Consider the following 22,641-nt stretch of genomic DNA (forward strand, 5'->3'; position numbering starts at 1 on the left):
GGATAATAAGTGTTTTGTGATTGTGATTAAAGAGGCTAAATCACCTGATGAGAGCTGGACGTCCAACAGTGGAGCCACAGCTCAGCTGGATCAGAGTCTTCGCCTTCAGGCCGTTAGCACACACAGCGTCTCCTGCTGAATAACTGACCGAGATGTTTCCACCTGGAGAAGAAGAAGAAGAAGAAGAAGAGAAAACATGAACAAATGCACAAAAATCAGCCACTTTCATGCTTTCACCTGGAATCTCACTTTTTATTCAAAGTTCAATATTCTATTTATATTTTCATCTTTTCTCTCCATGTTGACCAAAGATTTTATTCTCAATAGATTACGACTTTATTCTGACAATATTATGACTATATTCGCCAAAGATTACGACTTTATTCTTGAAAGATTATGACTTTATTCTAGAAAGTTTACGACTTCATTCAAGAACGATTACGACTTCAATCTCAAAAGATTACAACTTTTAACAATTTGAACATCAAAAGATTACGACTGTAATCTAGAAATATTACGACTTTAATCTGGAAATATTACGACTTTATTCTCGAAAGATTACGACTTTATTCTCGAAAGATTACAACTTTATTCTAGAAAGTTTACGATTTTATTCTAGAAAGATTACGACTTCAATCTCAAAAGATTACAACTTTTTACAATTTTAAAATCAAAAGATGACGACTGTAATCTCGAAAGATTACGACTTTAATCTGGATATATTACGACTTTATTCTCGAAAGATTACGACTTTATTCTAGAAAGTTTACGATTTTATTCAAGAACGATTACGACTATTCTAAAAAGATTACGACTTTAATCTCAAAAGATAACTTTTTACGACTTTAATCTCAAAAGATTACGACTTTAATCTGGAAATATTACGACTTTACTCTCGAAAGATTACTTTATTCTCTTGATTTTACAACTTTATTCTCGAAATATTATGACTTTATTCTGATAATAACACGATTTTATTCTCATAGTATTATGACTTTATCCTCCAAAGATTACAACTTTATTCTGAAAAGATTACGGCTTTATTCTTGAAAGATTACGACTTTATTCTTGAAAGATTACGACTTTATTCTCGAAAGATTACGATTTTAATCTAAAAAGATTACGACTTTACTGTCGAAAAATATAACGACTTTATTCTGATAATATCACGACTTTATTCTCTTGATTTTACGACTTTAATCTCGAAAGATTACGACTTTATTCTCGAAAGATTACGACTTTATTCTGATAATATCACCATTTTATTCTCATAGTATTACGACTTTATTCTTATAATATCACGACTTTATTCTGGAGACATTTAAAAACAAACGTCTTCAGTTTGACGCTCCGTCGTACACTTCCACATGAATCAAAAACAGAGCTCATTAGAGCAGATCCCTCACCACTGATGCTCATCTTCTGAGTGTAAACTCGGCCCAGAGTCTGAGTGACGCCTGAAGCCAGGCGTCGACATACGGTGGCTCCTCTAGGACAATCCGGCAAACCACCGCCGATTTCCTGACACAGGTTGATGAAATACCTGATGACACAGAGTCACGAAACCAAAGAGTGAAGACAGAGACGATAGAGAATAAAAACAACATTTATGATTTTTCCCTCCGGAGACTTACGAGTCTCCTTTGTGGCTGAACTTCCACGGCTCGGTGAGGGAGGACAGCATTTGGAGGTCAAAGGTCAGATGCTGGCTGACCAGCTTGCACTCCATCTTCTGGGGCGGACACACGTTGCTGGTCTTCCACTGGAACGTGGCCGAGCACCCCGACGTCTCAGAGAGCAGCTGCGGCGCGCCACGGCCCGCCGAGTGGTCGCACATGAACAAGATGGACGACTGGCGTTTACCCGAGGCTGCGAAAAAGAGACGGAGACGATTTAACAGTTAATTAATGCGAGTGAAAAATCTACGGCAAAAGACCCTGAAATTATGTGATAAACGCAACTTGAATTTGTTGGATTTTAATGCTTTTATTGATAAAGAAAAAATGTGCAACTTAAGTCACGAGAAGAAAACTTTCCGAAAAAAATGTAAGTGATTTGTTAAAGTAAAAAATTAATGCTGGGCACGTTGATGCGTTAACACCATTAGCGGCCGCTAACGGCGCCAACGTTAGCGCACGCTAACGCATGACGCGTTTCCATGACGACTGACCGGAAAAAGACGCACATGACGCCATGTTCGCGCGCAGCGGCACCGAAGTCCTGGCACCATTTACCAGTTAGTGCCTTTAGCGGCGTTAGCTCTTTTAGCTCCGTTAGCGGCGACTGCAGTTGAAGTTTAGCGTTACTTTAGAGACTAATTTTAACAATCTGGAGTCACGCAAACATATCGTCACGCGCGTCTTTCTCCGGTCGGTTGTCACGTAAGACGCGCATGACATCATGTTCACGTGCCGCGGCACCAGAGTCCAGGCACCGTTTACCAGTTAGCGCCGTTAGCTCCTTTAGCGCCGTTAGCTTCGACTACAGTCGAAGTTTAGAGTTACTTTAGAGACTCATTTTAACAATCGGGAGTGACGCAAACAAGACGTCACACGCGTCTTTCTCCGGTCGGTCGTCAAGGAAGACGTGCATGACATCATGTTCACGTGCCGCGGCACCGTTTACCAGTTAGCGCCGTTAGCTGCGTTTTGCTCCTTTAGCGCCATTAGCGGCGACTAGAGTCAAAGTTTAGCGTTACTTTAGACTCATTTTAACAACCAGGAGTCACGAAAACATGACGTCACGAGCGTCTTTCACCGATCAGTCGTCATGGAAACGCGCCATGCGTTAATGTGTGTTAACGTTGGCGCCGTTAACATGCCCAGCACTATTAAAAAAAATTATAAATTTGACAAAAAAGTGCGACTATATCCTAATTTTCAATTTTATAATTTGATTAAATTAAACATTCTGTGTGATTGGGTGGATAAAAGAGTATGACGCTAATTTAACCCACTGAGAACGATGAGTTTTGTTAGCTATGTCATCTGTAATTGCAGTTTCGTTTCGTTTGTCGGGTCTTTGGGCGTCACCTGCGGTGCAGAATCCCCACTTCCTGTCCGTGTCGTAGTTGCCGGTGGTGGCGCACCACTTCCTGCCGTCCGTCCTCTCGTCGGTGGTGCACTCGCTGTACGTCCTCTTCATGAGGACGAAGGGGAAGACGCACGCGTCGCCTCCAGTCGTCACTGAAACACACAGGAGAATGCTGGTCTAGAGCCTGGAAAACCAAAGGTTTTTAAAAACCACATGTAGAGAGAGTGTTGGACTGACCTGGAGGACAGAGGTCTCCTCCTCCGTACTGCATCAGCACGGCCTGCTCCTCATGTTTGAAGTCCATGGTCATGGCTTGGCTGATGCCGTACGACACGGCCGACTTGTCCGATCCCGAGCCCGACGTGCGGCAGACGGCGCTCTTCTTACACGCCGGCTCCGCCACCGAGCCGCAGACGTTGATGTGGTACGTGCCGGACGCTGCCGGGACCTGAAACAACCAGATTATTGAGATTTATGAGATTATGGCTTTATTCTTGATAGATTTTGATTTTAATCTCAATAGATTCCAACCTTATTCTGAATAGATTATGACTTTATTCTCCAAAGATTACGACTATTCTGAAAGGATTACGACATTATTCTGAAAAGATTACGACTTTATTCTCCAAAGATTACGACTTTATTCTCCAAAGATTACGACTTTATTCTAGAAAGATTACGACTTTATTCTCGAAAGATTACAACTTTATTCTAGAAAGATTACGACTTTATTCTCGAAAGATTACAACTTTATTCTCGAAAAGATTGCGACTTTATTTTGAAAAGATTACTTCTTTATTCTGAAAAGATTACAACTTTATTCTCCAAAGATTACGACTTTTTTCCCCAAAGATTACGACTATTCTAGAACAATATCGACTTTAATCTCAAAATATTACGACTTTATTCTCCAAAGATTAAGACTTTATTCTCCAAAGATTACGACTTTATTCTAGAAAGATTACGACTTTATTCTCGAAAGATTACAACTTTATTCTAGAAAGATTACGACTTTATTCTAGAAAGATTACAACTTTATTCTCGAAAGATTACAACTTTAATCTCAAAATATTACGACTTTATTCTCCAAAGATTACGACTTTATTCTCCAAAGATTACGACTTTATTCTAGAAAGATTACGACTTTATTCTCGAAAGATTACAACTTTATTCTCGAAAGATTACAACTTTATTCTGAAAAGATTACGACTTTATTCTGAAAAGATTACAACTTTATTCTCCAAAGATTACGACTTTTTTTTCCATAGATTACGACTATTCTAGAACAATATCGACTTTAATCTCAAAAGATTACGACTTTATTCTCCAAAGATTACGACTATTCTTGAACAATTAAAACTTTACTCTCGAAATATTACGACTTTATTCTCGAAATATATAACAGAAATTATAACAAATATGGAATCTAATAAAAATTAGAAATTAGATTAGAAGGCCTTTATTTCTAACTGTAAACCACTCACTCTCCCACACCAAACCCCATAGAGAAAATCAAAGTTTTTAGCTGGCGTGGACACAGCAGCTGCTGATCTACTGATGCCTTGTTTGGTCACATTTGTGTCACTTTGGTAAAACTGAACATGGCGTTAAATCACTGATTTTCTCTTTGGGGTTTGGTGCAGGGAGAGTGAGCGTAATGGTCTCACCTGCACTTCTCCGGACAGAGCTGAGAGGTCAAAGGTGAACTGCAGCTGGGTGTCGGTGAGCTGGCAGCCGCTGGTGTGCGTGGCGTCGGGACAGACCACAGGCGTCGCCCACTCAAACAGATACACGCACTCCAGCTTCACCATACGTGGAGAGCCCTGGATTACACGCAGATTAAGGTTGTAAACAACAGCGTGTGCGTTGTTGTCATGAATGAATGAAAGAGAAAAGACTGACCAGCTCCAGGCCTCTCTGACAGGTGAAGATGATGGTGGACGTGTAGTTCTGCGTCGGGTCCTCCGTACACTTGGTGGTGCTGTTGTAGGAGATGGACACTTCCCCCGTGGCGATGTCGATCTCTGGGCCGTTGGTTGTCCGTCCGATGTCCTGGAAGAGACGGGAATCAAAGAATAAAGGACGATGCAATTGTTACGGATACATTTGAACACAGCTGATAGGTGATAAGATACTGACTGTGAGTGATTTTTTTGTTTATTGTGGCTCTTATTTTGAAGGTGAGGTTGAAAGGAAGTGGCACTGCTATGCAAGATTGGCTGGTAAACTGCTGGGCACACTAGCGTGCGCTAACAGCGGTTAGTGGCGGTTAACGGTTATTTGGTTTTCTTAATGTTATATATGTCATGTTAGTCCGACTAAAGTCAAGCTCGCCTTGGTCGGACTAAGACAATAATTCAGTTTTCTTAATGTCATGTAATGGTCACGTTAGTCCGACTAAAGTCCAGCTCGTCTTAGTCGGACTAAGACAATAATTCAGTTTTCTTAATGTCATGTAATGGTCACGTTAGTCCGACTAAAGTCAAGCTCGCCTTAGTCGGACTAAGACAATAATTCAGTTTTCTTAACGTCATGTAATGGTCACATTAGTCGGACTAAAGTCAAGCTCTTCTTAGTCGGACTAAGACAATAATTCAGTTTTCTTAACGTCATGTAATGGTCACATTAGTCCGACTAAAGTCAAGCTCGTCTTAGTCGGACTAAGACAATAATTCAGTTTTCTTAACGTCATGGAATGGTCACATTAGTCGGACTAAAGTCAAGCTCTTCTTAGTCGGACTAAGACAATAATTCAGTTTTCTTAACATAATGTAATGGTCACGTTAGTCCGACTAAAGTCAAGCGTGTCTTATTCAGTTTTCTTAATGTCCTGTAATGGTCATGTTAGTCCGACTAAAGTCAAACTCGTCTTAGTCGGACTAAGACAATAACTCAGTTTTCTTAACATCATGTAATGGTCACGTTAGTCCGACTAGAGTCAAGCTCGTAGTAAGTTACTGAATTAGTTCTGGGCACGCTAGCGTGTTACCAGCTAACGGAGCTAACTGGTAAACGGTGCCTGGACTCTGGTGCCGTGGCACGTAAATGTGGCGTCATTCTTTTATCCGGCATGGAAACGTGACATGCGTTAACGTGTCCAATCTGATGGGGTGCGGTGAGTCTCACCACTGGTGGTCCGTTATCAGGATCCATGCAGACGGCCGAGCCCGCGGGGCAGCTGACCCCCGGGATGGGGTTCAGGGGAAGACAGACATTGATGTAGAAGTCTGAGGATCCGTCACTTTGGTCCACGGCCTCATCTGAAAGCAGAGAAACACCGTTTTTAGAAAGCCACGGCACACTGCTCAAAAACGTCTCAACCAGGGAAGGTAGATCCAGGGTTCCAGGACTTTCAAGGCAAATGTTGAGGTGGTTAGAAGGTAAACTGACCTGTTGCTGTGTAGTAACCGTTGACGTGAATCAGAGGAGTCAGGTCGATGAGGGAAGAGCCGTTCTGGATCGAACACTTGACCTGAAAACAAGAAAACGAGAAGAGTGATCCAGTTTTATAGTTATAGAGAAGATAACAGGTCAGTAATGACAAATAAATACATGATTGTACTAATATATTTTGCGTCAAACTTTCAATAAAAACACTTATAACAAATTGCTTCAGTGTTTGTGAACATACAATTTATGGCAATAAATCAACAAAAATAAAAAAATGATATTGAAAATATTCCATCAAAATACCAACTTTTAACAAATTGGTTCAATATATGTGAATTTCATACAATTTACGGCAATAAATCAACAAAAATACACATTTTTATATTTACAATATTCCATAAAATACACATTTTCTTTCTCAATAGTGTCTTTTGAGCCCCAGAATAAAAATTACAATTTATTTTAACTTTTTCTGAAACCATAAACACACACACACACACACACACACACACACACACACACAGGTACAAAGGTGCAGATGTACTTACAGGCTGTTCACAGAGCAGTGGTGTGTGGAAAGAGAAGAAGTGAGTGCAGGTGTGTGCGTCTGAGTCGATGAGGACCGGCTGCTGAGGAGCTGAGTCCATGTTAGGAGGTCTGCAGTGAAACAAGGTCAAATAATATCAGTTATTAGTCACTAAATAATAAAGATATTACACTAAAAACAATTAAGAGGCATTGTTTCTTTAGTCTGATAACTGTTAAGTACAAGTACATTCAAGATGAAAAGAAAGACCTTTATGATGGTTATAGTGTTACATTTGTATCTACAATAACTTAAAATCAAAAATAAAAGCTGTAAAACGTCCTTTTTTAATAAGAATAAACGGTATATTTTGAGTTTATACGTCTTTCCAAGGTCAAAAAATCAAGCATTTTTCGAGCACAGGTCCATTTTCACACTTCACATCTGTGGTAAATGACATATTTATAGGAAAAAAAGCTCAAAAATGATTATATCTCACATTGAGAGAGTTCTTCTCTTTTATTTCCTTCAATCTAAATCAGTGAAATATTCAGTCCCACGGTTATTTATTGTGAAGCCGGGGGAAAAAAAAAGAAATAGCAAATTCAAGCACTTCTGAAGACCTTGAACATTCAGTGGCTAAAGTGGTTAAGTAATGTAATAAAAGAAGAAACAGAGCAGAGGAGGAGGAGGAGGAGTAGGAGGAGGAGGAGGAGGAGGAGGAGGAGGAGGTACCTGCAGATGAAGTGAATGACCGTGCTGTGTTTCAGATTCAGATTGGCCGGACAGGGAGCGCCTCCTTCGTACGTCAGCTCCACCACGTGATCCTTGTACGAGAGTTTCCTGCTCACCTGACCTCCGCTCACGGCTGTGCTCGTATCCTTAATGCACACGGCTGCACCAAAGGAAAGCCAAAAAAAAATCAATATTATTAGTCAGAACACGGAGAAACAGCATTTGGTTGTATTTATATAAGTGAATAAATCAAAAAATCCAACTTTTTAATGAACAATATTGGGGAAAAGTCATATATTTGTTGTTACAGTGCCTTTACGTGCTTGTTAAAAGTCTGATTTTAGTCAGACTATGACAATAATTTAGTTTTCTTAACATCATGTAATGGTCACATTAGTCCGAATAAAGTCAAGCTTGTGTTAGTCGGACTAAGACAATAATTCAGTTTTCTTAATGTCATGTAATGTCACGTTAGTCCGACTAAAGTCAAGGTCGTCTTAGTCTGACTAAGACAGTAATTCGGTTTTCTTAATGTCATGTAATGCCTTGTTAGTCCGACTAAAGTCAAACTTGTCTTAGTCGGACTAAGACAGTATTTCGGTTTTCTTAATGTCATATAATGGTCATGTCAGTTTGACTAAAGTCAAGCTCGTCTTAGTCAGACTAAGGCAATAATTCAGTTTTCTTAATGTCATGTAATGTCAGGTTAGTCCGACTAAAGTCAAGGTCGTCTTAGTCGGACTAAGACAGTAATTCGGTTTTCTTAATGTCATGTAATGCCTTGTTAGTCCGACTAAAGTCAAACTTGTCTTAGTTGGACTAAGACAACAATTCCGATTTCTTAATATCACGTAATGGTCACGTTAGTCCAACTAAAGTAAAGCTCGTCTTAGTCAGACTAAGAGAATAATTCGTTTTTTTAACGTCATGTAATGTTCACTTCATGTCTTTTTGTCCGTTTGTCAGATTTTAATCACATTTATGTTGGAGGTTGTTGAGTAAATCATTAGACTAAAATGCAGCAGAGAATTCAGGACTCTGACTTTAATGATTTGAGGGTTTTGTTCTCACCCACAGTTTTAATACAGGGTGGAAAATTAAATACATATAAATAAAAATCTGGCATCTGTGAGTAAACAGTAGCTGTGGGTGCAGATGAAACATTCACCTGAATATAACTGTGTAGATGATATAACGTTTGTACAGCCTTGGCTGAGGCTTGTGTTCGGTAAAAGAGCAGTGAATGATTGAAGATCTCAGGTGTGTCATTATTTTACTCTTTAGCTCAGCTCTGCGAGTGTGACGCACACACAAGCTCACTCAGTGTTTCATAAACTGTCAAAACCACAGATTCATGTTTTCCCCCAGACACACACACACACACACACACACACACACACACACACACACACACACCTGCGTCTGTGCTGCATCCAGCGTTGACCACGTTCCCACAGACGTTCATGCGGAACATCTTCCCGTGTCCCTGGTGGTCGTAGACGGTATAACCGCCTTCCTTTGTCAGAGAGTTCAGGTCAAACAGGTGACCTTTGAGAGAGAGAGAGAGAGAGAGAGAAAGAGAGAGAGACATGAGTGTATGTTGTTGGTGTGTTGTTGACGTTGTTGTTGTGTTGTTGTTGTTGTGTTGTGTCGTCATGTCTGACCTGTGTTGTCTGACCTGGGTTGCTGACCCTGCAATCGTCGTTTTTGTGTGCTGCCGTGTGATGTTGTGTTGTTGTTGTTGTGTTGTTATGGACTGACCTGTTGCTGGGTTGGTGACCCTGCAGTCGTCGTGTTGCGTGCTGTTGTTGTGTGTTGTCTTGTTGTGTGTTGTTGTGTTGTTGTTGTGGACTGATATGTTGCTGGGTTGGTGACCCTGCAGTCGTCGTGTTGTGTGTTGTTGTTGTTGTTGTTGTTTTGTTATGGACTAACCTGTTGCTGGGTTGGTGACCCTGCAGTTGTCGTGTTGTTGTTGTTATGGCTTTGTGTTGTTGTTGTGTTGTTATGGACTAACCTGTGGTTGGGTTGGTGACCCTGCAGTCGTAGTGTCGTTGTATTGTGTGTCGTTGTGTTGTTGTTGTATTGTTGTGTTGTTGTTGTGTGGTTGTTGTGTTGTTGTTGTGTTGTTATGGACTAACCTGTTGCTAGGTTGGTGACCCTGCAGTCGTCGTGTTGTTGTGTTGCGTGTAGTTGTTGTTGTTGTGTTGTTGTTGTGTTGTTGTTGAGTTGTTGTTGTTGTGTTGTTGTGGACTAACCTGTTGCTGGGTTGGTGACCCTGCAGTCGTCGTGTTGTTGTGTTGCGTGTAGATGTTGTTATTGTGTTGTTGTTGTGTTGTTATGGACTAACCTGTTGCTGGGTTGGTGACCCTGCAGTGGTCGTGCTGCATGCTGCTGTGTTGTTGTTGTGTTGTTGTTGTGTTGTTGTGGACTAACCTGTTGCTGGGTTGGTGACCCTGCAGTCATCGTGTTGCGTGCTGTTCAGAGGACAAGCAGCAGCTGTTAACCACAGGAAGGTGAAGACACAGTCCTCAAGAGCAGAGATCAGAGTGGGACGGGAGTCCTGGGGACAGACGGAGACAGACAGTTCATCTGAATGAGACAAAATGGCTGCCGTTGACAGAAATAAAAGACAGATCGGTGATGAATAAAAACAAATCCCTCACCACTTTGTCCCTGTCACACTTGAAGCGTACGACGCTGCTGCGTTGGCGGCGTCCGTCGGGACACATATGTCCACTGGTGTACTGCAGCTTCAGGACACTCCCGTCCCACGTGGGACCGGACTCCACCTGTCCCAGGCTCAGGTACTCGTCCCCCACTTTGGCGCAGGACGCGGCGTCCGACGGACACTTCCACGAACCTGGGACGAGAGGAACGGAACGTTGACTATCCAGGAATAACACGTTTAACCGTTCCCTGCAACCAAACTCCATAGAGAAAATCGCCAAATTTAACATCACAGCGCACAGGAGACGCTGATTCACTGCTGCCGCCGTCTGTAAGTTCAAATGTCTTAGGCAGCACGAGGCAGCAGTGGACCAGCAGCTCCCGTTTCCCTAAAAAATTATGATTTTCTCTATGGGGTTTGGTGCAGGAAGGTGAGCGGTCGACAAACTTCGGTTTCCATGTTTTTAGGATGCATTCAAGCACTCAAAGGCAACAACAACACACTTGTTGACAAATCACAACAATCCTAGACTGGACACCGACCTCCCTGCTGCACCAGCGAGCGGCACACGTTGATGTAGAAGCGTTTGTTCGTGCTCGCCGTCGGCATCTCCACCTCCCAGTTGCGGGAGTCCAGAGCCAGAGGCGAGAGGTCGTACGAGTGGCCCTGACCGTCGCTGAGGACAAAACATACGATGTTACACCGTTAATGAGGCACAGCAGGGATTAGGAGATGGAGATTAGAGGAGAAGGCTTCTGGATTAGACAATAATTCAGTTTTCTTAACGTCATGTGATGGTCACGTTAGTACGACTAAAGTCAAGCTCATCTGAGTCGGACTAAGACAGTGATTCGGTTTTCTTAATGTCATGTAATGGTCTCGTTAGTCCGACTAAAGTCAAGCTCGTCTTAATTGGACTAAGACAATAATTCGGTTTTCTTAACGTCACATTAGTCCAACTAAAGTCACGCTCGTCTTAGTTGGACTAAGACAATAATTCTGTTTCCTTAACGTCATGTAATGGTCACGTTAATCCTACTAAATTCAAGTTCATCCTAGTCGGACTAAGACAATTATTCAGTTTTCTTAATGTCACGTTAGACCGACGAAAGTCAAGCTCACCTTAGTTGGACTAAGACAATAATTCAGTTTTCTTAATGTCAGGTTAGGCCAACTAAAGTCAAGGTCATCTTAGTCGGACTAAGACAATAATTCAGTTTTCTTAATGTCACGTTAGACCGACGAAAGTCAAGCTCACCTTAGTTGGACTAAGACAATAATTCAGTTTTCTTAATGGCATGTAATGTCGCGTTAGTCCGACTAAAGTCAAGCCCGTCTTAGTCGGACTAAGACAATAATTCAATTTTCTTAATGGCATGTAATGTCGCGTTAGTCCGACTAAAGTCAAGCCCGTCTTAGTCGGACTAAGACAATAATTCAGTTTTCTTAATGGCATGTAATGTCGCGTTAGTCCGACTAAAGTCAAGCCCGTCTTAGTCGGACTAAGACAATAATTCAGTTTTCTTAATGTCACGTTAGACAGACGAAAGTCAAGCTCACCTTAGTTGGACTAAGACAATAATTTGGTTTTCTTAATGTCCTGTAATGTCGCGATAGTCCGACTAAAGTCAAGCTCGTCTTAGTCGGACTAAGACAATAATTCAGTTTTCTTAACGTCACGTTAGACCGACGAAAGTCAAGCTCACCTTAGTTGGACTAAGACAATAATTCAGTTTTCTGAATGGCATGTAATGTCGCCTTAGTCCGACTAAAGTCAAGCCCGTCTTAGTCAGACTAAGACAATAATTCAGTTTTCTTAATGTCACATTAGTCCGACTAAAGTCAAGCTCATCTTATTTTATTTTATTGTGGTGTGAGAATAAAATGTGGCGTACGTCCACATAAATCCGGGATTTAAAAAAAAAAAAACCCAAACAACCCACAGGTGACCAAAGTGCTTTACAAAATAAAAGCGCAACAGACACACAGCATTAAAAACACAAAGTATAAAAACTAAATTGTGTAAAATAAGCCAAAGAGTGAAAATAAAAGAATTAAAGAGCGACGTGAAGAAGAGCGGAGACACAGCAGGGATTAGGAGACGGAGATTATTGCCGTTACTTGTAGGAGCAGCTGGTGGTTTTGACGGGGACACAGGCCAGAGCTGTGGGCCAGCTGAACATGTAGGTGCAGTCTAGAGTCTCATTGATGAACTCTGGTACTCCCTGAACAAACAACAACAACAACAACAACAACAACACACAGATTTTAAAACAGGACTCAAGATACGGCCATGTACCGTGTGTGTGTGTGTGTGTGTGTGTCTCAGACTCACAGGTTTCCTGTCAGGGTGGCAGGAGAAGTAAATCTCCGTCGACCTCTGGTGAACCGTGTGACACGTCTCCCCGTTGGCGTAGTTCAGGATGAGCTGGTCGCCCACGTAGCTCAGGATCTGGTTGGCCATTCCTGCAGGAAACGGGAAATTTTACGACTCTATGTTAAGACGACGCGAAGAGGGCGCTTACGTCCTCGCGATTTCGCTTCTCGAAACGCTACCCCCCCCGTACCTGCGATCTTGTGCTTCCCTCCGTCCACCTGGCAGGAGGCGACGGTTTCGATGCCCGTGTCGGCGCCCGTGCACACGCCGCTCGACAGGCCCTCGCAGACGGACAGGTGGTAGACGTACTTGCCGCTCGTCACCGGGTAATCCTGACCCTTCAGGGAGCTCAGGTTGAACTCGTAGCCGGTCTTGGGGTCGCGGACGCGACACTCTTTGCCTGAAAACACGCGGTCAGCGACGGCAACTTCACGCAAACATTTTCAAATATCGGCGTTTTTACCTTGAGACTTCCTGATGGGACAGGCTTCAGACGTCCTCCAGATGAAGACGTACTCGCAGCCGTCTTTGCGGTCGAACATCGGGGAGCCCTGGGAACATTCAGACGCGTCGTGAGTGGACTTCAAGAAAGCAGTGACGCTAACACAGGGCCCCCACAGCTTGTCGACATCAAATTCAAGGCCTTTTCAAAGACTTTCCAGGTCCAATTTCCTCAAATTCAAGGCGCTTATGTGCTTTTTGCTTATTTTAACCATAAATAACGCCCAGAAAATGTCCTGTGACTAAGTGCTTTTGCCCATTTTACAATTTACTGCATGTTAAAATAGTGTATTCATTATATAAAATTAAGAAAAATAAAAAAGTTTTTTATTACAATAAACATATTTAAAGGAACATTATTGTTGTCCAAAAAAATAGGCCAAAAAATTGGAAACTACTGTACAAGCGTTTTTTAACCAACTCTCTCTGAGACAAAGACGCCGATTCGCCAGGCTTCCTGCAACAGCGCGAATAAAATTACCGCAATAACCACACGCCGGATTTGACGTGCAGCTTCTCAGCTTTCAGAAACTGTTGGAATTTTTCCGATAGCACAAACCGTGGCGTAATTACGGCAAACGCAAAGTGCGCTAACGTGTCGTCTACGACAAACGCTAGCTGTTAGCTTGTGTTTTAAAAGTCTGTTTTTAGTCAAAACTAAAACAATAATTCAGTTTTTTTACTCTCTAATCTCGTGTAAACAGCCTCACATCACTCTGTCGGATAATATGCCAGATTACTTGGCCGCTACTCACCGGATGGTCGTCGCACTGCAGGATGATGCGCGTGGCGTATCGCGACGTGGCGCCGCACTGGTCGCCGTTCTGGTACGTGATGCTGATGACGCCGCCCTCCGCCACCTTGGGCGCCGACTGAATGTAGCCCAGGTTGTGGCTCACGCCGTCGATGACGCCGCACGATCCCAGGAGACCGTCTGAAGAGGAGAAGACAGTTTTTCACTTTAATCCTCCTAATCCTAATCTCAGTCTCAGGTAACGAAAAACAACAATGCAGCATAATCAGCTGATTTGTAGTCTTCAATTTCACACAATGGAGTTGGTTTTGAATTGAGTTTTTTAAAAAGTTGTAGCTTTGGTAACAAAAACAGGAAACAGGAAGCATGGATTGCACGTCAAGTCAAATTTTCAAAATAAAATTAAAAAAGAGAATATTTTATATTTCTGCTTTAAAAATCGTATATTATTAATTACTAAAGTAGATTTTTAATTGGAAAGTTCAATATTTGGTTGCAAAATTTCAAAAAAATGACAAAACGGGACATCTAATATTCACAATTTCACTTCTAATTTTGTGTATTTAATGTAACATTACATTAGTTTGTGTGTGTGTGTGTTCTTGTACTTGCGGCATACTGAGGACCAGTGAGGGTTTTTAACCAACAAAGTGAGGTCATTTTTACGGAGTGAGGACATTTTGGCCGGTCCTCACTTTGTTTTCATTCAAATCACTTCCTTAGGTTGTAAACATGCTGTACTCTGTTTTTAACAGAGGTCCTCAATTTGGTACAAAAACCCGTTTTCCAGTCCAGGTGTTTCACACACATTTTGCTCTGGGGCTCCACCAAAAATTTGGGGTGACATTTTTTTTTCAAATTTTGGATGACATAGTATAGTATGACGTTTTTGTCAAATTTTGGACCAAAAATTTTTTTCAATGATTTTTTCAAATTTTGGACGACATAGTATAGTATGACGTTTTTGTCAAATTTTGGACCAAAAATGTAAAAAAAAATAATATTTTTTTTCTACTTTTGGATGACATAGTATAGTATGACGTTTTTGTCAAATTTCGGACCAAAAATTTGGAGTGAATTTTTTTTTTCAAATTTTGGACAACATAGTATTGTATGACGTTTTTGTCAAATTTTGGACCAAAAATTTAAAAAAAAAAAAAAAAGTTTTCAACTTTTGGATGACAGTATAGTATGACGTTTTTGTCAAATTTTGGACCAAAAATTTGGGGTCAAATTTTTTTTTTCAAATCTTGGACGAAATAGTATAGTTTGACGTTTTTGTCAAATTTTGTACCAATCATTTTGGGTCAATTTTTTTTTTCAAATTTACGACGACATAAGGTTTAAAAAAAAAAAAAAAAAAAAAAAAAAAAAAATGTTTCAACTTTTGGATGACATTTTATAGTATGACGTTTTTGTCAAATTTTTGACCATAAATTAAAAAAATATATATTAATTTTTTCAACTTTTGGATGACAAGGTATAGTATGACGTTTTTGTCAAATTTTGGACCAAAAATTTTGGGTCAAATTTTTTTTTTAAAGCTTGGACAACATAATCGTATGATTTTTTCGTTGAAAAAAATGTTTCAACTTTTGGACCAAACATTTTTCATCAAAGATTTTTTTCAAATTTTGGACAACATAGTATAGTATGACGTTTTTGTAAAATTTAGGAGCAAAAATTAAAAAAAATAAATAAATCAAAAAAGTTTTCCAGCCCTTTTTGCTCTGGGGCTCCACCTGCAGACATTTTATGGTACTCCAACCAGTAGTTGTTTGTAGATGTCATTCATGAAGTAGATATTTGTAATTGTGTTGATTTATAAAGTGGAAATGCTGGTCGTCAGTGTGCCGCAAGTACAAGAACGTGTGTGTGTGTGTGTGTAGAAACTCCCTCACTCACCTGGACATCCTTTAACAGGAGGCAGAGGTTTGCACACGTTGATGTAGAAGCTGCGTGACTTGACCGAGTCGGTGTCGATGGCGATCCAGGGACTGTCGTCGTCATCCCGGGCCAGGTGACTCAGGTCGTACTCGTTCCCGTGAGTGTCTGGAGGAAACGGGGAAAAGCGTTATTACACGGGGGGGGAAAAAAGGTTGTAATTACATATATGTGTGTGTGTGTGTGTTTGGTTGTTACCGCTGAGCTGACAGCCGACGGGGGCGGGGACGCACGCCAGCGCGGTGGAGAACTCGAAGAGGACGTAGTGGACCACGCGACCGGGCAGAGAACTCAGCTCCTCGCGCAGCATCTTCAGCGAGCCCTCGTGAGCGTTGGGGTCGCACACGAAGTTTATGGCGAAGGTGTCGCGAGTCCCTGAGGACGAGGAGGAGGAGGAGGAGGAGGAGGAAGACGATGAGTGAGCGACACCTTCAAACGCGATGTACGTTTAAAGAGTTTTCATTAAAGAGCGGAGGTCCACCTGACCTGTGGGGTCGTCCAGCGCTCCCTTGTAGGTGAGCTGGAGGAGGCCGTCGGTGGAATACTGCAGCGTCTTCTCCACGCCCACCGGACTGGACACGTGTCCGTCATCCAGCTCACAGCCGGCCACGCCCTGACCACACCTACTCACGTCTGAGCAGATGTTCACCTGGATGGATGAAGCAGCTTTTGATTTAATATTATTGCATTTAACTCTGACAACCAAGATTATATTCTATATAAATGAGGAAAAGTTTTTAAAAATAGGACAAAAAAGATTAAGATTCACAGGTAAAAACCATAAATTCCTTTTTTTAGGGGTTGATTTTAACTAAAACAGTACATTTTTAGAGTTTTAAAGTAAATATAAACTTGTAAATATTATATTTAAACTCAAAACATATTTATTTAGAACAGCTTTTAATAAGGAGTAACACGATGACACTTTCCCACTCTTCTTAATTCAACAATTTCAAACTTTACTGACTCTTATTTCATTGTTTTATTGTATTTTTTTCCCCATTCTTGCTATTTTGTTGCATGTTTATATGATTTATTTTTATCTAAAGCACTTTTTGAAGTGACACTGATTTAATTTACCGTATTTTCCGCACTATAAGGCGCAATTAAAAGCCTTTAATTTTCTCAAAAAAAACGACAGTGCGCCTTATAATCCGGAGCGCCTTATAAATGGATCAATTGGTAAAGTTTGACATTCCCTTTAGCACAGCTCCATCTAGTGGATGCATAACGCAACCCCAGTCAAACGTTTGACTGCAATATCTTCTATTCTATGCGCCTTATAGTGCGGAAAATACGGTTTAGATTAAATACTAACATTTAGTGAAGAAATCAAGAACATTATGTTAGATTAGTTTAGATTACAGACAAAAACGTACGGATTTCAATGACGTTATTGCTGACAGTTTATGTACAAACTAAAAAAAAAACACGCGTCGTAAACACGTGGTCATTACCAGGAAGTCTTTCCCATTAGCGCTCTCGTTGTATCCAGACTCTCTCGCCAAAGGCAGGAGGTTAAATTCAAAGCCAGTGTTGGGATCGACGACGGCACAGCTCTGAGACACAAAGACAGATTTATTCAGTACAGATATGAACTGGTAACTGTCTTTAATTTAAAAAAAAAAAAAAAAAAAAAGACTCTTCATCGACTCTGTAGCTAACGGACTTAACTCTGTGTGTGTAATAATATAAATAAATAAGACAATAATGGGGTTTTAATGTTGAAACGGTGGATGATGATAATGGACTCACGTTGTTCTTGGTGGTTTTGATGGCGCAGGCCGCTCGGGTCTCCCACAGGAAGTTAGTGGTGCAGTTCTGGTACATGAGGAAGCGTGGACCTGCAGACTGTACCACACACACACACACACACACACACACACACACACACACACACACACACACACACACACACACACACACACACACACACACACACACACACACACACACACACACACACACACACACACACACACACACACACACACACACACACACACACACACACACACACACACACACACAGTTTGTCCACAGACTTCATCACAGGACTGAGGCTGTCCAGTTTGTTTCTGCAACGCTGTCAATCAAAAACTGGCTCCGCCTTTCAGACAGTTCCTCCAATCAACAAGCAGAAGCCCATTGTCTGTGCCCCGCCCACTGCTCAAACTGACTCCCAGAAACTACTGCTAAGACTAGCAAAACTACTAAACTACCTGCTATCAAAACTACCGCTAAACTACAGACAAAACCACTAAACTAACAGTAAAACTACTACTAAACTACCACTAAGACAACTAAACTACCAGTAAAACAACTACTAAACTACCAGTAAAACTATTACTAAGACAACTAAACCACCAGTAAAACACCTACTAAACTACCACTAAAACTACTATAACAACTACTAAACTACCACTAAGACAACTAAACTACCAGTAAAACACCTACTAAACTACCAATAAAACTACTACTAAACTACCACTAAGACAACTAAACTACCAGTAAACCTACTCCTAAAACAACTACTAAAACTACTAAGACAACTAAACTACCACTAAAACTACCACTAAACTACCACAAAAACTACTACTAAGACAACTAAGCTACCAGTAAAACTACTAATGAACTACCACTAAAACTACTATAAAAACTACCACTAAACTCCCAGGAAAACTACCAGGAAAACTACTACTCAGACAACTAAACTACCAGTAAAACAACTACTAAAACTACCACTAAAACAACTACTACTAAACTACCACTAAGACAACTAAACTACCAGTAAAACTACCACTAAACCAACTGCTACTAAACTACTACTAAGACAACTAAACTACCAGTAAAACTACTACTAAACTACCACTAAGACAACTAAACTACCAGTAAAACTACTACTAAACTATGAACAAAGCTACATATAAACTGACAAATTACTAGTAAAACAACTACGACTAAACTTCCAGCCAAGTTTCCCTCTCATTCATGTGAGCAGCGCCACCGTGAGGGCACATGAAGTAGTGACAGCAGGTCAGTGAAACTGTTTACTTTAGAGCGTGGTCATTTGTTCATTAAAACATCGACGTCTGTCCTGGTTCATAGATCATATTATCACACGAGGAAGAACGACCACACATCAGCTAAAACACAGAGTGTTGACGTACCACAGTTCCTCTGGAGCAGACCAGGTGGATGCGCGTGGTGTACGTTAGCTTCAGTCCCTCAGACTCGCAGACGGAGCCGTCGGTGAACTCCAGCAGGAGTTTGTCTCGTTCCTCCCTGACGGGACCGCGCTTGGAAACCCCCGCGTTACTCACCGCCACCACTTCCTTCAGGATCCCCTGAGGCAGCGCAAAACAGAGAAAAAGATTCATATAAAAAAATCATATAAACGTCATATAAACAAATAAATCATTCAAACAAGGTAATGATGCTACGTCGGTACGACAAACGCGCTCGTTTACGCACAGGGTGCAAAACGCCAAAATTCAAAATGGCCAACTTCCTGTTGAATTGAGGCCATGGTTACGGTTGACTTTTTTGTTCGTCTTGGTCGATAACATCTTCTCGCCAAGTTTCGGGAGATTCGGCGGAACTCAATTTTGCCTCTACTTGTACAGATCAGGGTAGATATTTGATCTAAAAATTATATTTTGACACACATGGGTGAGGCATTGCTCAGTCTTACAGGCGATGTGTGCTAATAAAATGGGTATGTGTGTTGTGTGTTAGCTCACCTGCTCTTGAATGTACTTCATCTGGCAGACGGACGCGTGGCTGTCGCAGCCCGGCACGGCGCTGAGCGGCCGGCACACGTTGATGTAGTACTTCTTCAGGTCGTTGGTGTCCGACAGATCCATGGACTGCCAGTTACTGCTGGTGACGGAGCGAGACAGACTGGAGAGGCAAGAGTTAAAGAGATTTGAGATTTGTCTCTAAAGAGAAGGTGAAGCGTTAGCATTAGCGTTAGCGTTAGCATTACCTGGATAAGTCGTACTGCTCCAGAGATTGCGGATCGGTCACCAGACACTCGTGAGGCCTCTCAGGACAAGCGTAGGACGTGTACCAGCGGAAGTTATACGTGTATTTATCTTCAACCTGCGCTCGCAAAGTGAAAACACAAACAAAAGATAAACAAGTGATACATTGATATTTATTTAAATATTCAGCATTGGACAAAAAACAACGTAAGGTTTTCGTGAGTTGAACCTGGTATTCTGGAGTTCCAGCTCCGGCTTCTGGGTCACAGAGGAAGGAGATGAGCGTGGATCTGTGAGTGTGCTCCTTGTTGTTGTACTGCGAGCCGTTAGCGTAGCTTAGCTGGATCAGGCCGTCGTAGTACGACAGGCGAGCGTTCGCCTCCCCGAGATTCCAGGAACTAAACAAACAAACGCAAGGAAAGATATCGTATAATTCACAAGCAGAAAAATTAGTGCTGTGCAAACTGTTAACGCACGTTAACGTACGCTAATGCGCGCTAACGCATGACGCGTTTCCACGACGTCTAACTGGAAATAGGCGCGCATGACGTCATGTTTACGCGCCGCGACACCGGAGTCCAGGCACCTTTTAACAGTTGGCTCCGTTAGCTGCATTAGCTTTGTTAGCTGCATTAGCTCCTTTTAGCGCCGTTAGCGCGCCTACAGTGGAACTGGAGTGGTCTGTTTATTAAACTAAAAGAGCAGCGCTACAAATAACCAGCGTACTGCGTATGTGCGCCTCTGTTTTTAAAGTTTAGCGTTACTTGAGAAACTCATTTTAAAAAATAAAAAATCCGGAGTCACGTAAACATGACGTCACGCGCGTCTTTTTTCCGGTCAGTCGCCATGGAAACGCGTTGTGCGCTAACGTTGACGTCGGTAAACGGCGTTGACGCGTTAACGTTTGACAGCACTAAGAAAAAAAACATTAAAAAAAAAGACTCAAATAATCACCTCTTCTCGACCTGACACGCTCCGGCCGTCGCGGGACAGTTAGCGGCTTTGACGGCGCCGCACACGTTGATGTAGTAGTCGTAGTTATCGCTGGTGAGGTTGTAGAAGCCGCCGTCTTTGGTGAGAGGCGACAAATCGAAGGAGAAGCCTGTGGAGGTGAGATCACAGAGAGGGGGGTGTAGTTAAAAAAACGTTCCTTTCCGCTTTATTTTTCCTGCATATTCTCACATATATACTGTGTGCGTCGTACCAGCCTGAGCGTCCTCCACCCTGCAGTCGTCTCCCTGTGTCTTGGAGAGGACACAGGCAGCTGCCGTGTACCACTCCAGCTCGTACACGCAGCCGTCGGACGAAACCGTCCGCATGATGGGAGCGCTCTCCAGGTCTCCTGCACCGCGAAGAGGACAGAGGACGGTGAGCGTTCAGCAGGATAAGAGAACATTTACTAAATCGCCTCCTCGTTTTTTGGACTGACCTGGTTTGCACTTGAGGGTCAGAATGGTCTGGATCCTGGTCTTGTCTTTGCAGAAGCTGCCGTCGGTGTAGACCAGTCTGATGTCGTCGCCCGTTTTGGTTTTCTGAGGCGACGACAGGAAGCTGCCGAGGCTGACGGCGCCGAGGACGGGGTCTGCGGCTGCAGATGAAAAACATGAACTGGACCGAACTGGACTGGACTGGTTCAACCCAAACTGGGATTATTTCAAACTAACACAGCAGAAACTCTTCGTCCTCGTCTCTTACCTACGGCACAGATGGAAGCGTTCACCGGGCAGGCGGCGGTGGCGCTCCCTGCCGGCAACACTTTGTGACACACGTTCAGGTAGAAACGTGATTTTGGTTTGATAGAGTTGGCGTCCACGGCCTCCCAGTTCCCACTGACGTCTGTGCCTGAAGAAGAAGCAGCAGCAGCAGCAGAAAAACACATTATTACAACGTTCTGCTTCTTAATCCCTGCCTCCGACGTCCGTTTCCAGTTATTTTAGCCTCAGCCGTTGAATCTCACCTGGAAATCTGGTGAGGGGTGAAAGGTCATAGTGTTTGTTGCCGTCTCTGAGGCGACACAGCAGATCCTCCTTCTCTTTGACGCAGGCGAACGCCGTCTGCCACGCAAAGTAGTACGTGCAGTCCGTCTCGCCCGTGAAAACCGGGTTCCCTCGGCCGCCGTTAGCTGCGGGAAAGCAACGCAAAAAGACTCTAAAACATGAATACATTCAATAAAAACAAGGAAATTAATTCTTTAATCCCAGAATTCTGACTTTAATCCCTCAGTCCCAGAATTCTGTCTTTAATTCCAGATTTCTGATTTTTTTTCCAGAGTTCTGACCTTTTTTCACCCTGAAATTCTAACTTTAATCCCAGAATTCTGACTTTTTCCCCCACAGAATACTGACTTTATTCCCCCAAATTTCTGACTTTTCCCCCAGAATTCTAAAATGAATCCCCGAAGTGTGACTTTAATCCCAGATTTGTGACTTTCCCTCCCAGAATTGTGAATTTAATGCCAGAATTCTGACTTTAATCCCTCAGTCCCAGAATACTGTCTTTAATCCCAGAATTCAGACTTTTTTTCCCCCAGATTTCTGACTTTTCCCCCCAGGAATTCTAAAATTAATCCCAGAAATGTGACTTTAATCCCAGAATTATGACTTTTTTCCCCAGAATTCTAACTTTAATCCCAGAATTGTGACTTTAATCCCAGAATTCTGACTTTTTTCCCCAGAATTCTAACTTTAATCCCAGAGTTCGGGTTTTTTTCCCCTTAGAATTCTAACT

General features: G+C 42.1%; 1 protein-coding gene across 1 annotated transcript in view; it reads right to left on the minus strand.

Moving 5' to 3' along the window:
* Positions 1-22,641, minus strand: part of igf2r (insulin-like growth factor 2 receptor) — a 52,114-nt gene that overhangs the window by 11,057 nt on the left and 18,416 nt on the right. The window contains exons 11-44 of the mRNA XM_083898717.1: positions 21,872-22,036; positions 21,610-21,756; positions 21,344-21,502; positions 21,119-21,256; positions 20,869-21,016; positions 20,144-20,312; positions 19,917-20,032; positions 19,672-19,831; positions 19,099-19,275; positions 17,684-17,779; positions 17,386-17,487; positions 16,415-16,577; positions 16,127-16,303; positions 15,890-16,036; positions 13,986-14,164; positions 13,193-13,280; positions 12,920-13,129; positions 12,688-12,818; positions 12,474-12,577; positions 10,895-11,028; positions 10,348-10,544; positions 10,118-10,244; positions 9,101-9,232; positions 7,685-7,844; positions 6,972-7,080; positions 6,424-6,505; positions 6,160-6,293; positions 4,936-5,085; positions 4,701-4,856; positions 3,271-3,481; positions 3,033-3,185; positions 1,635-1,869; positions 1,407-1,543; positions 45-162 (exon numbers count right to left, since the gene is read on the minus strand). Of these exons, the coding sequence (XP_083754843.1) occupies positions 45-162; positions 1,407-1,543; positions 1,635-1,869; positions 3,033-3,185; positions 3,271-3,481; positions 4,701-4,856; positions 4,936-5,085; positions 6,160-6,293; positions 6,424-6,505; positions 6,972-7,080; positions 7,685-7,844; positions 9,101-9,232; positions 10,118-10,244; positions 10,348-10,544; positions 10,895-11,028; positions 12,474-12,577; positions 12,688-12,818; positions 12,920-13,129; positions 13,193-13,280; positions 13,986-14,164; positions 15,890-16,036; positions 16,127-16,303; positions 16,415-16,577; positions 17,386-17,487; positions 17,684-17,779; positions 19,099-19,275; positions 19,672-19,831; positions 19,917-20,032; positions 20,144-20,312; positions 20,869-21,016; positions 21,119-21,256; positions 21,344-21,502; positions 21,610-21,756; positions 21,872-22,036 (5,011 nt within the window). The remainder of the gene's footprint in view (positions 1-44; positions 163-1,406; positions 1,544-1,634; positions 1,870-3,032; positions 3,186-3,270; positions 3,482-4,700; positions 4,857-4,935; positions 5,086-6,159; positions 6,294-6,423; positions 6,506-6,971; positions 7,081-7,684; positions 7,845-9,100; positions 9,233-10,117; positions 10,245-10,347; positions 10,545-10,894; positions 11,029-12,473; positions 12,578-12,687; positions 12,819-12,919; positions 13,130-13,192; positions 13,281-13,985; positions 14,165-15,889; positions 16,037-16,126; positions 16,304-16,414; positions 16,578-17,385; positions 17,488-17,683; positions 17,780-19,098; positions 19,276-19,671; positions 19,832-19,916; positions 20,033-20,143; positions 20,313-20,868; positions 21,017-21,118; positions 21,257-21,343; positions 21,503-21,609; positions 21,757-21,871; positions 22,037-22,641) is intronic.

Source organism: Microchirus variegatus (genome assembly GCF_963457635.1).
Source record: "Microchirus variegatus genome assembly, chromosome: 12".
NCBI lineage: Eukaryota > Metazoa > Chordata > Actinopteri > Pleuronectiformes > Soleidae > Microchirus > Microchirus variegatus.